Below are 13690 nucleotides of genomic sequence, written 5' to 3'. Positions count from 1 at the left end.
TTTTCACACCACTGTAACTCATGGATTATTAGTAAGAGATCTTCTTTTTAAAACAACAAATAGCACAGTAAAAATCTTGAAAACATTTAAGCAAGAGTATGCTCAAAGAACATTGAAGTGGAAGATTTCCTTTCCTTTTATTCATCTCTGGGAGATCATATGTGGTCAGTTTGCTTAAATGAAGTAAAACCTGACCTAATCAGAATCTGGAAGAGAAGAAATGTAAAAAGAAATCTGGTACTTTCAGGACTATTTAAACTAATAATTATCTAAACCTGTTCCCTAGCCAAGCAGGTTTGTAATACTGTTTACACTCAGAATGAGTATTGAAGCAATTTATTAAAAATGTACAGCTTTAAGTAGTTCAACCTATAAAAAAAGACATGAGATAAAGGAGAAAAACCCAGAGCAAGGTGTATTTTTCTGTGAAACACTTCCAGACACACAGAGACAATATGCTGCCAACACAAGGCCTTCATTTTCAAAGCACAGACAGGCCCTGTTCCCATGGCAACACACATACAGGTTTCTTACTGCAGGTGTCATTAGCTGCTCATACTCAACAACAGCAATCTTGACACCAGATCCCCCACTGTGCAAATAAAGAACAGTTGTTCTATTTTATGGAAAGCACTTTGTCTTCATAACCTTCATTGAATACATAGTAAATGGAAAAACATTTAAGGAAGCAGTAAATTACCAAAAAGACCAAATAAAAAAAGAATTGAAAGGAACAAAGGCTGATTTACATTATTTTAACATTAATGTGGATATAATTCAGAAAAATGTAACTTTGATTACGTATGAAGTATATTTTAATAAGACATTTCTTACTCTGCAGAGCATTAGATTTTTTAAATTGCCATTAATCACATTTTAACCCAACTAACAGTACCAAGAGAGTCAGAAGAGATTTGAGAAGAGACAAAATTGTGTACTCTATTCCTTAAAATAAGAGATCCAAGACAGTCCAGCATGGCACTTTTCCATTTCTGAACAAGATATGTCAACTAAAATAAGAAAAGGCTTGCAGCTGGTGGGGGTAGAGCACGTTCGGGTCAGTTTCCATTCCAAACATTCCACTCGCTAACCTAGAACACACCAGAGAGACAACTCTACCAACCCCCACTCGAACTATGGTCAGAGCACACTGTTATCCCCCACTACCCTGAGCTGATGAATTTCATTCAACACAGGTCTGCCTGATTCATATGCAACTCTGGTGCGTTTGAAATGGTGAGGTTGTGAGGTGTGAGGCTTCTGGAATACAGTCAGGGTAGCTGACAAGGAATGGCCCCTCAGTGAATGCATTCAGCTGCAACACGCGCTGTGGAAGTGCTTTTGCTTCACATAATTATGGTCACTTCGGCAACTGCTTCATCTGTTGTAATTCACTAATTCAGTTGACAATTTGACTACATGCAAAACAATGAGGACAGGAAAGACAGAAAACATGTAAATCAAAGCTGAAGGAAATGTTTAAATCCCACAGACAAGAAATGTGCCATAAAAGGGATTGTATGGTCTGGTAATTAAAAAAAAAGCATTTTCAATTTAGCTCATGCCATACTACTATACAGTAGCAACATGCCACATCTGACTGTGACTTGTACTAGATTAAATGAATGGTGTGCTTTCACTGCTTAATTCTAAAAAAATACCAGTTATATAACCTACAGATCACTTTCTACACTTTTAACAGCAGGGGGTTCTACATGTTGTTGATACATGAGATTGGAAATCACACTTTTTACAGAAATAGTATAAATCAGTCTTCCAGTAAGGGTTCTACTTTCAATGCATTAATGTATTCTTTTTAAGAAGTGTTGTTTTGAGGAAAGTTTTTATTTAGCCTCTGGCTGTAATATTGATAGACATTTTTTATTTATGTTTACTTCATGTATCCAAAGAGCGTAAAGCTGAAAATGTTTCATAGAGAGACTGCATTGCCGTGGTAACAGACCACTGTTTTAAAAATGCGCTGCTTGAAATAGTTTGACTTCACTGAACAAATGCCTAAGCTGGTGTCTCAGCCAAAATAAAAGAGATCCCAGAAATGTCAGTTTCACTGCTTCAGCAGAATTGTCGTATTGTAAGACATGGAAACTGAGTGGATCTACACAGTATTGAAGTCCCTGCTCAGAATCGTTTAATGTAAAATTACTGCACAACATTTTTTTTAGTTTCACAAATGATGCAATTCTATTATGAAAATACATGCACTGTCACTGTAAAATGAGCTGCCTGAAAAGAGAGTGACTATACTTGTGAAACAACAGCTTAGACACACAGACACAGACCCTGTACACCGAGAGGCCAAAGAAAACCCATCAAGATCCATCCATCTATCCAATTTCTAACTGCTTCTTCCAACTCAGGGTCCCAGGGGAGCCAGAGCCTGCAAGCAGGATACACCCTGACAGGACGTTAGTCCATTGTAGAGACATACCACTCTCAAAACACAGAGGCACAACAAAAAAACATTGCTTGTTGTTTCTTCTGAGTAGCAGAATGTGTTCAGAAATACATTATTATTACATTTTTGCAATAAAATCCATCAATCTGACCTATAGCAGAATTTTTATTCACATTTTCCAAAGCCCACAGTGGATAATCACCCAGTCTGGAGCTTCTCATATGGAGATTACACTTGTATTTTTATCCTAATTGATTCAGTTGGGGGTTTTTCAGTAAAGACTGCTGACAAGGGGGGGTGGGGGGGGATTTCCTACGCAGGCCACATGAGGCCAAGGCTAAAAACACACAAATGATGTCAACTAGGCTAATTAGGAGAAAGGGGAATGAGTGCAAAGAGTGGATTTTGCTGCCTACAGACCTGACCTTTAATGTAATGTGACTCTCGCTCAGTGTGACTTCTACTGACAATCTCTCCCATCAGCTTGTAATTAGCAAGGCTTATTCTATGATATTACTCTGCATGCCCTAGACCTTGACTATCTCTTTGCAGGCCCTTTATGTATATTTGAATAAGGAAAAAAGGGGAAAATGTATACTGTATAGGCCATTTGGGAACTTCATCACAACTGCAGCTATTCCGTGGTTTTAAACACTACATGAACTACCAGAAAACATTTTTTCACTTACAGACACAAAAATATTACAAAAACTCAGCATCATTTCTGGGAATAGACAGCTTTTTCCACTTCAAAAAACCTATTATTAAAGTAAACTAACCAGCCTCTTTCTTAGCCAGCTGTCATTTTTTATTCTTCAGACTTAATAAATGAACCTCTTCTTGGATGACACATTGGAAGACGAACCAGACTGCAAAATGGACATTAACCGACCTCAGTCTTGTCTTACTGTAAATTAAATGAGAGCTCTAGGGAAAAGAGAGCACAAATTCACCTTAAAAATGAAATTCCTTGCAGGCTTTTCCATCCATCCTTTTGCAGAAACTGGTTTGTCTTGCTGAGGGTCATAGTTACTACTGGTGCCTAACCCAGAAACACAGCAGACATAAGACACAACAGCACCCTGCTTGGGAACATCCACAGAAAAGAACCAACTGGACTAATTAGTCCTGGACTAAGTCAGTGCCCTACCACTAATTTGACAGAGTGTTCATAGCCACAGATCTCCCCTTGTAGTGACTGATGGCAGCCTGGCTGCACAATGCTATAATGACATACTGGGACCTCACATTGGTCAGTCTCTGCAACTTAATTCATGTGTATACAGCTTGCATTCCTTCTAAAGGTGGCCACACACACTACTAGCATGTGACAATTACTGTAGAACTCCTGTTGGTCAGCCCTGTTGACAAATGCAAATCAGTATACAGAATGTACCTATAACATCTGCTCTACAGCAAAAAATATTATTCCTTATGACAATAGTTTTGTGCACTGTTTGCAATTTTAACTTAACTTTTTTTGAGCCTACATATATTTCATTAGGAACTTTTTACATGTTTTAGATTTCTTGACTTCCTCATCACATAATTCAGAATTCCTCTTCGATCTACTGTATATCGTTGGTGTCCAAATGGGAAACACCATTTTTTCCTTAGTTTCAGCGGTACAGACAGATACATTGCACAGCTCTTTTCAGCTTAGAAGTTAAAGCTTTCTTGCAAACTGTATTATTCCAATTGACTTCAACCAGACAGGGAGCCGGACATGAACTAATCCACAAAGACTCTCAAAGCTATGGCCCACACTAGTCAGGCTTTTCAGCACAGTATTACAGAGAGACAGAGAGTGAAGGAGTTTGGAATGTCATGACCTCAGAGAGATGGAAAGTAGCCAACAGATTCAGTTCTGAAGTTTAAGTTTCAAAATACAGAACATCCATGCACATCACTGAAACATTACTTGTGCAAATGCACACTAACACCTCCTCTATCAAAGGAGCAAATTTTCAAAGAAAGTTTTAAATTATATAAAAGAGGACATTGTATAATTTATCAGGAGAATTTGGAACTTGAAAAAATGAAACAATTACAGGAGGGTTTATGCATCATAAATGAGTGCAACTGCATAACAGTTCACTGCACTGAAATTACAGGGTTAACAAAATAATTAAAACAATCTCTTGATGTAAGTGAGCATTGTTAAAGTATTTCACATGTACAAGCAACATCACAAAAGGCAAAGAGATTCAGTACAGCAAGTCTATTAAAAATGCAGTTAAGGCTCTGGATTTGTTACTGGGGGTTGCTGGTTCAATTCCTAGGTACATTACTGCTGCTGTACCCTTGAGCAAGGTACATTGATAAAAATGCTCCAGTAAAATGTTGTTCTGTACAAAGTAAAGGAGAATGTGTTGTCAATTAACTCATTTGGTTACATAAAGGTTTCCTTCTAACTGTGCAATCTCGTCAATTATCTTTAAAGTCCCAGTATGCCAATACAGTACAGTAGGTATTTCTCTAGTAGGTACTTCTCTAAAAGACAAAGCAGGCATTTTACTGAAACAATCGGAATGATGTACCTCGCACCCACAAACCAGGGTTTTAATAGTTTAAAATGCCAGTTCAGTATTTTGTCCAGTAACAAAAGAAAATTGTTTACACCTCGCAGTGAAACACAAAAAGTCAGGAGTTTCAAATTGATTATTTTGTTCCAATTTAGATTTACTTCTGTACTTTGCTAGACATTCACCTTTTTTGCTTAATTTTATGTAATATTACAAAAAAACTGGAATGTTTTGCACCACAGCTAAAAAAAGTATTAAAAAACAGTGGTACACAAGAGCCAGAGGTTTAAAATGTGTTTTGACTCTCAGAGCAAAGTTGATTAGTTTGTAGTCAATGCTTTCCTTTTCTACAGTTCATTCAGGATGCAATAAGCAGTTTCAACCTTTGCAGTATGACAATAGTTTTCTCCACCATTTTCTGAAACCAGAACTCTACTTGTTCCATTAGTCCTGGTCATTGCTCATTACAGCCTTTGGTGTCTGAACTAAGGCAAGGTGAAAAGCTCTTTGTAAAACTAAAGAAAGTACTCTGAAAAAAGCTTATTTCGGTGTGGTTCCATTTTCTGGCAAATGGATCACAGAACAGCCCAAACCCAAAACCTAGTTATCCAAAGGTGTAAAAAAAACCAATATATACAATAAAATGAATTAGACTGTTACTGTAAGATCAATCAAAAGGAGTCTTCAACTGTTAAAAAAAATAATTAGATTAGAACAATAAAATATAATTTAATCATTAGGTTGGAAGGTTATGTTATGTTTAGCTTTTGTTGTGAGGCAACAAATATTGATTGCCATAACTAGTTTTATTTTATCGCAATGTTTCAAAATATTTGCCTATTTTCATAATTGCATACTTTCATTGTGCTGATTGTGTTTCTATTGGCAACAATTATGTTTCAACAGTCTCTGGCCTGTCGTATGCTGTTAGAACTCTTATCAGCAGGCAAAATTCAAGAGGTCCCCATGGCAACATGCGTTTCACTGCCAAGTTAGAGCTGGTAATGTTCCAGTCAGAAAAGCAGCTGGACTGGAGTAATTAGTGCAAGCTTACAGTATGTCTTAGGTTAAGCCAAGTCCATCTAGGACTGCCAGCCACTGTCAGTATCAGGCCTAGGATACCTTTATTAACCCAACATATAACCTATTATGTTAATGCATCTATTAGTATTTTTACTTAAATACAAACCTTCACTGATTTGTAGCTTCACTGAGGACTTGTGTTATGTCAGGTCCTCTTTTATAGGGAGTTTACTGTATTAAACTCCTAGGACTCTAGGATTTCTGAGTGAAATGAAAGACTATATGCCTGTGCCAGAACAGACCAATTATTCCTGCCTTTCTCACAATAACCCCAGGGAACACCCGACTGAAGTGCTCCACTCTCCACCCTGGGAGACACGTCAGCCTGTGCAGCTTCCTGAAACAGATATCATCTTACCAAGGCTTTCTGGAATAGCATCTGCATTATGACACTGGCCATGACATCATAACTAGAACAACAAAGGAAAAAATTGTATGCATATCTTTAGCCAAACAGACAAACACTGTATAGCATTATATCCTGCTGCTTTGCCTTGTATAGTGACAAGACAAAATAACACTACCTATTAATTTACACATCCAAATAATATCTAAATGCTTAATGTCTTGCAACTGTAAAGATGTTTTCAAATAGCAGTGATGATATATAACTGGGTTCCAGTCAGGAGTATGGTTCTGTGTCTTTAAAGGCTTTGAAGTCTGCTTCAAAATCACAAAGATTTTACTTAAGAGTATACAAGCAGGGCGGGCATTGCTTGGAGCTGAACAGTGAAAACTCTGACACAAAGTCTTTTAAACTGTCAACAACAGACACACAACTAAGCATTGCCTTAAGAGACTCATTCTTAAGGCACCAAGCATTCCAACTTCAACCAAGGTTCTTAGTTGTCCTTAGTGTGGAGACAACTCACAAGGAGTTTGAAAATTCTTGCAGCACCAAGGAAGCCCAGCAGACTGAAGTTCTGTGCCTGAGCTCTCCTGCTGTTGCAGCATGGTTAGCACATTCACAGTACTGTCTTCCTAATTCTCACCTTCAATGACTGCTGGATAAAAAACACTCCATCTCTCATATGTAAAATCCATTAGAATAATAGTTATGCTGGATATCATTTGTGAGCAAAATTCTTTTTCAAATATATGACCAGAAACCACCTGAATCTATTGTTTGTGCAATCTCTTCAGTTTGTGCCCTGATGATTTCCAGTACTCTCTATTATGAAACCTCCCTTATGGTAAATAAAGAGCCTTGTGGGGAGCACAACAGAGCAATACTATGTGATCTGCTCACCCTTATCAAGGCTGTTCCAAGCAGAGTTCTAAAGAGTAATGTATCAACACCGGCACATACTGTAAGTAATGTCAGTAAATACAACCATCTGATCGTTCACTAATGAGCAAAGGCCATTTGGTTCAGACAGCTCATTTGTTGTTGTTTTTTTTTTTTAAAAGCTAATTGAAATGATCTCATCCAGCCATTTCTTCAAAAGAACCAGGGTTTCCAGTTTGAACAACATGGCTGTGGAGCTTGTCCCACACTCCCGCCACCCTTGAGTGGAACCCCAAGTGTATACTGCGAACAAATGTACCACAAGCAAACTTCAAACAGCCTACTTTTGGAAGAGAAGCTCATGTACTCTATGTATGTAACAATTTTCCCTTTAGTATAGTTCAGACTGGAACACCAAGTACCAAGTAAATTCAAGTAATTATATGTTTTATTCAACTAAATATATACCTATAACTGTAATTTTAAAATATGGTGTTTTCTTGAAATGTGTTGACAAATATGAATGTGAGGGTTTGTTTCAATGTAAAGTTATGTAAAGGAATAGGTAAAGATTCTTTTCATACAGAACAGTAAAAATAAAAAATATATATATAATGTTTAGGCTGTTAAGCCATCTTCAGGTGTAGGCACTTTTTAAATGTACTGACCAAAATATCATTGCTGACTTTTAAAATGCTCACTTACAGTACATTTCTTACGCCCTTCAAATTAAGCAACCTTATTATTGTGCAAGAAATACTCCACTAGAATTAATGAAGAATTCTTATGTTTATGTAATGCCTGGCCAAAGAAAATTTAATTTCAACAGTAGTAACAGCAGTATTAGAAGTATTATTATTAGTGCTAGTATCTCAAATTACCATAAACATTCCTGCAGTGCAATGTAAAACACCTCAAGAACCTTTAAGGCTATAATACATAGACAAAACTACAACATTTTAAATTTCACCTTAACTTTTACTTCCTATGTTGCCTTATGTTTTTCATCATTTGTGTTAGACACCAGTCTTGAGAAAATTTGTATTAAAGGACAGAAGCCAGATGTGTGCCAGTGAATATGTCAGGCACACAGAAAAAAAAACAGCCTTCTCTGCCAGATTTATCTGTTTCTCTCTCAGTCTGAATGTCCTGGAAGTGTCAGATATGAGCATCCTCTCATGGCACAGTGTAACACTTAGTACCTATGCAATATGCTTGCCTGTAATGCTAGACATAATCCTTTCAACGCTGAGTAGAGACACTGATTTCAGCTAAGCAAACAGACTAATCATGGCTACACTGTCAAGCTTCATTTCCAAATGGGCACATACTCATAAACGGACGTGACCAAGCTAAAGACTGCTATGAAGTGTGTTGCATTAGAGGGTCCAGGCTGCAAAATACTGTGATTTCCATAATAAAGCTGAGCACTGACAATGAAAAGGCTTGACATTTTCTGATTACTTCTATGAATTTAATTAATTTCCTTGCGTAATGAACAGAAACAAATTGCAATAAAACACAAATAACTGCACAGACTTTGCCAATCAGACCTACCTGGGAAAGTGTGGGGATTAGGTGACCCTCTTTTAAGGCACTTGGAACAGAGGACATGCACAGTGTAGTAAAGGCCTGGCCATTCCTGGAGAAGGACATTCAACTCTTCCACTAAAGGGGTTATAGCTTGCCAAGCTGTCCAGATATTTGGCAAAGAGGCATGACTGGCAATGGACAAGGTTTCTGCCTGCAGCCTGCTCCGAGAAGGCCGGTAGCTGACCACAACAGGGACTTTTCCCCGATAGGCAAATATCTGGTACTTGCCATCCGAGCGTTGCACCACATGGGTGTTGATCCGTACGCTGTACCTGGCAAAAAGGCCAGGGGGGAAAAGAAATGGAAAGCTGTACTCAATCTGCAGCTGCTCCACTGAAAACAGCTGACCAGAAACACCAGACCCTCCATTGATCCAGGCTTCTGCATGTGGCACCTCATTTTTAACATAGCTAGGGAACATGTACCACATGGTGGCACCATTCAGAGGCTTGCACTTAGGCTTGTTTATGCAGTAACAGAGGCCTATCTTCTCAAGTAGCTCAAGGATGAGGTGCAGGTCCTGCTGAGTCCGTATATGGGGCTTCAGGAGCAGCCGGATGATGTGTGAAGGCAGGAGGCCATGAAGAAGGAACCCTTCCACATAGTGGTGGAGCTGGGTGGCTCTCATCTGGTCCCCAACAGATTCACAGAGTAGCTTCTCCAGGAGCATAACAGCGTCCCTCTGGAAGAAGACATTGAGGATGTCGATGAACTTTGGGAGGTTGTGGAAGACATACTCCTTGAGGCTCAAGCTGTCTTCAAAGTAGAGCAGCTTTCCACTCTCGTGCAGGTAAGAGAGAGCACTTTGCAGACGATCCTCTGTAAGTCCAGCTTGCAGTCCCAGCCTGGCGGAGTCCCACCAGGACAGCCAGAGATCTTGGGGTTTAAAGTGCAACTCCTCCAGCATCTGCCAGGACTTCGGAAGGATCCGGTGCAGGTTGGGGAAGATTTCCCGATGTTCGGCGACTGACATGAGCTTCTCCTTCAGCCTCTGTGTGTTTCGAAGGTCTCGGACACAACTGACACAGAAGACTGGGGAGAGGATCTGGAGACGGTGGTTAAGTAGATACTGCAGCTGCGCTTTCTTGCGCCGAAGGTTTCTGTCAGAGACCCCATAGTAAAACACATGGGGGCTAGAATTCCTCATGTCATAGTCCTGGTTGAGAGCTTCGTCAACCTTTTCCACCAGGCCTTGTAAGAACTCCGTGTCTCTTTTTTCTTGGAGGGCAATCTGCCGGTGGATATCCAGGCATTTTTCTTCAATTTCCACCTCGTCGCACAAATCGGTGTGAGTCCCTACAATGCACACAACACCGTGTGGGACTTTGGCACTAAGAAGATGCAAGAAGTACCCCACACAAGTATTAAAATGCCTGGATACATATGTTTTCAAGTTGACAACAAGAATGTACAAAGCACCTGGAGAAAGAAAAAACGGCTTTATCAGATCATAGCTTTGCGCTCCGGACAAATCATACACAATAAAGGTTAGGCTCCGTTCAGCATCTGCTGTCCAGTTTGTCACGTCAATCCCTTTATTTCCATTTCCAACAGTCATGTCCTGGGGCTTTGTAATGAGGCATTGTCTCAGATAAGTCTTCCCAGCATCCTTTAGCCCCATCAGAACCAGCTTTAACCTCGGCTTCACAGCAGGTTGGGAATGTGCAAGTTCTTTCTGATAGGCCGCTATATAAGGGATGCCTTTCATGCACACCTCATAAGGAGGCTGCACGAGCGGGTTGTCTTTAATTTTCCATATATTAACCTTGGAGAGTTTTCCAAAGTTGTCAGGAAGGATGGCAATTTGGTTACCCTGTAATACCAGCTCTTCTAGTTGCCCAAGCTCCACTATGGAATCAGGTAAGTACGTAATTTTATTATTGTCCAGCCACAAATTGGCAAGTTTGCATAGCTTGCCTATATCTTCTGGAACAAGCGTCAGTCTGTTTCTGCTCAAGTACAGTTCCTCCAAACCAGAGATCTCAAGAATAACCAGAGGGAACTCTTCAAAGGAGTTGGAAGAAAGATTCAGCATTTTCAGTCTTTGCATTTTTCCAAAGGCCTGTGGTAAAGCTTTCAAAGAATTATTGTCCAGCATTAGGCTTTCCAAATTTCTCAGATTGCAGAATGTCTCAGGCAAAGTGGAAATTCTTGTGCTACTCAGCCACAAGATTTTGATGGACTGAAGCATCATAATTCCACCTGGCAATCCCTCAAACCTGTTGCCTGAACAGTCCAACTCTTCAAGGTCATTGTGTGACAGAATTTCCTCTGGGAAGTGAGTGAGTTTGTTGTGGTCTGCATCCAGTGTTCTGAGCTTTTTCAGCTGGGAAAAAGAGCAAGGGAGCTCGCGCAGCTCATTAAAACTAATATCCAGCTCCTCTAAGCAATGTAACATGCCTATCTGCATTGGCAGAGATTTGATTTTGTTGTGACTGATGCACAGCTTTTTCAGGCTATTCAAGCAATGTATTTCCTCAGAAAAGTGACCCAAGCAATTGTGACTTAGATCCAGCTCCGTCAGGTGCCTGAGCTCAAAAACAGCTGAAGGAACATAGGTAAATTTATTCCTCCTTAATATCAGAATGCGCAGGTTGGTAAGTGTGGCCCCCAGTCCATCTGGCAGCTCCTGCAAAGAGTTGTTGCCAAGATTGAGGACTTCTATCTCATTGATGTTCTCTGGAAGAGTGATCTTCTGGTTGTTATTGGTGCTCAGGGTCAGCTGGCGCAGGTTGCTTCTCAGCTTCCTGGAGCGCAGAGCAGCATCTCTCCACAACCTGGCTGTTTTCAGATTGTTCTCCTTCTCAGCCATGGTTTCACTAAGACCCCTCCTCCTTGTTTTCATTGAGAGTAGTCATCTATTATCCTGGCAGCATGATTACTTGTCCCAGTTCCTTCCCAATTCGAGTCTTCTACACATTTATCGTCATTGAAACAAAGGCATTACGAGCGGCAATAACGCCTCGCTTTTCTATCATAAAATGATATGAACAGGGCAAAAACAAGAATATTCGCATCCTTTTCATCTGCGCCATGGAGAACAGAAAAAAAGCCTACCTCAATGAATGAGGAGAATTAACCTGAACAGTCCACTGAATACGGCAGGCAGGTCGCCTGGCACCGCCAGCGCGTCCTCCGGTACCACGACATTCACATTCCGTCCAGTTTTTAGCAGATTTACGAAATGATCCGACCAAAGTAACACATGTACCGTGTTCCTCCCTTGCTGAGTCCCTCCGCCTTAGCTTCACCGACTGCAGCTGTAGCTGCGCCGAGAGACTGGAGCTGCAGCAACGCCTAACAGTGCGTCAGAGCCCTGAGCCCACCTTCTAGAGGAGGTACCGATGGATACGAAACGTAAGGGCAGCGTGAACTGTAGCACAATACTGGGTGCTGCATTGTAATTGTCTAAGTATGTTAAAATGTGTCTTAACTTAAAAACTTAATGGTTATTCTAGAATTGATTAGTACGGGTATTTCAGCTGCACACTCGAGCCGCTGACTCTTTGCTTTCAAAATGTAGTTTTGGAGTTCTTCTTTTGTTAGGGAAAAGTTTAATATAAGAAACTGTAAGAAACACATACAGCTACGTTTTAAGTTCTCGTTTAAACAAAAAATGAAATATTTAATGTTTTCGCGTATAAGCCTTTAGTTTATTTGCTTAATTTCCGAAATTTATTCATTAAATTTTAAGATTAGTCTGTTTATTTCAAGTGCTGTCGTCTAATTAAACTTCATTTGATATATGAATATTTAATTGGTCACTTTGGTTTTACACCTCTTCATTGCTGTTTTAATTTAGTATTAATGAAGACACTGCACCTCCCGTAACACCTTACAATAATAATATTGCAAAGTATTTTGTCATTACTATAATTTAGAAAAGTATTTTACTGTATTTAAAACGTACTGTGAAAGGGATTACAGACTTTTCCCAGGTGTTAGATGCTATTCAGTGCCCTCCTCCCATATATCATATGTCCCATTGGGATCCTTTGAGATGAAAAAGGCTGTATTAATGTAAATAATAATGATTAATAAACACTGTACTCAGTGTTACATGCTGTATATTCAATGGATTTTGAATTAGTATCTACTTATTTCCCCTGAAAAAACAACAACAGTTTTTTATGAATCAAGTATGTATGAGTTCTCCTATATGAGGTAACTTTTGTCCGTAAAATAATAAACGTTTCTAGAAGCTCCGAGAATTTTTCTGAGATAGTTGTACGATACTCAAATTACATTAGAACAATCTGAAACTACTAAAAATGAAACCAAGCATTTGCAATGTACACTTTGGGTATCTGATACTCCTGTTTCTCTTGAGCGCTACTGCTCTCTAATGGCTGGTTGGCGTGACCGCTGGGTACCACAAATATTTTCCCTGTCATCTGTCCCTCATATTTTCACTAAATTATGCTTTTACCCATTATCCACCCATTTTTACCCTTCAGTTTTCTTTTTACCATACCCCAGCTCATTATACTTTATCTTTCTCAAGGCTCCACAGCCAAAACAATGTATTTAACTCAATTTCGGCCTTTCTGCACTATTTCTGCACTATTTACTAGTTTATGTCATTTATGTCAGGCTTTTTTTGAGCCTCCCTTCTACACAATACATTTCGATCTGTCACCAGTATCCTATTCAGATGAAACCTGATAGCACTGGCCTTTCACCTTTTATTTGCTTTCTAGAGACTGTTTAGTATAATTAGTATTTTACTGCAACTCCTTTTATATTTGTACCTGTCTCTTTTTCCTTTAGTTTCTGTGTTTTTGTGAAGGAAGAGGGGAGATATGAGAAGGAGACTGTAAATTTAGTATTTCCCTTTTCATAAAT

The 13690-nt window shown here is 39.4% G+C and overlaps 1 protein-coding gene across 2 annotated transcripts in view; it reads right to left on the bottom strand.

Annotated features, from left to right (window-relative positions):
- The window catches only part of mfhas1 (multifunctional ROCO family signaling regulator 1), a 49457-nt gene extending 37319 nt beyond the window's left edge, over positions 1-12138 (bottom strand). For both annotated transcript variants that reach the window (XR_015935891.1, XM_088628849.1), the window contains exon 1: positions 8810-12138. Coding sequence is in view for 1 of the 2 variants with exons in the window: in XM_088628849.1 (XP_088484975.1) it covers positions 8810-11690 (2881 nt within the window). In the remaining variant the exon portion in view is untranslated. The remainder of the gene's footprint in view (positions 1-8809) is intronic.
- Between the last annotated feature and the right edge of the window lie 1552 nt (positions 12139-13690).

This window comes from Lepisosteus platostomus, chromosome 4, assembly GCF_059453375.1.
Source record: "Lepisosteus platostomus isolate fLepPlt1 chromosome 4, fLepPlt1.hap1, whole genome shotgun sequence".
NCBI classification, from domain to species: Eukaryota; Metazoa; Chordata; class Actinopteri; order Semionotiformes; family Lepisosteidae; genus Lepisosteus; species Lepisosteus platostomus.
Note: the sequence above shows the minus strand (reverse complement) of the source record. Positions and strands in the feature narration are given on the sequence as shown.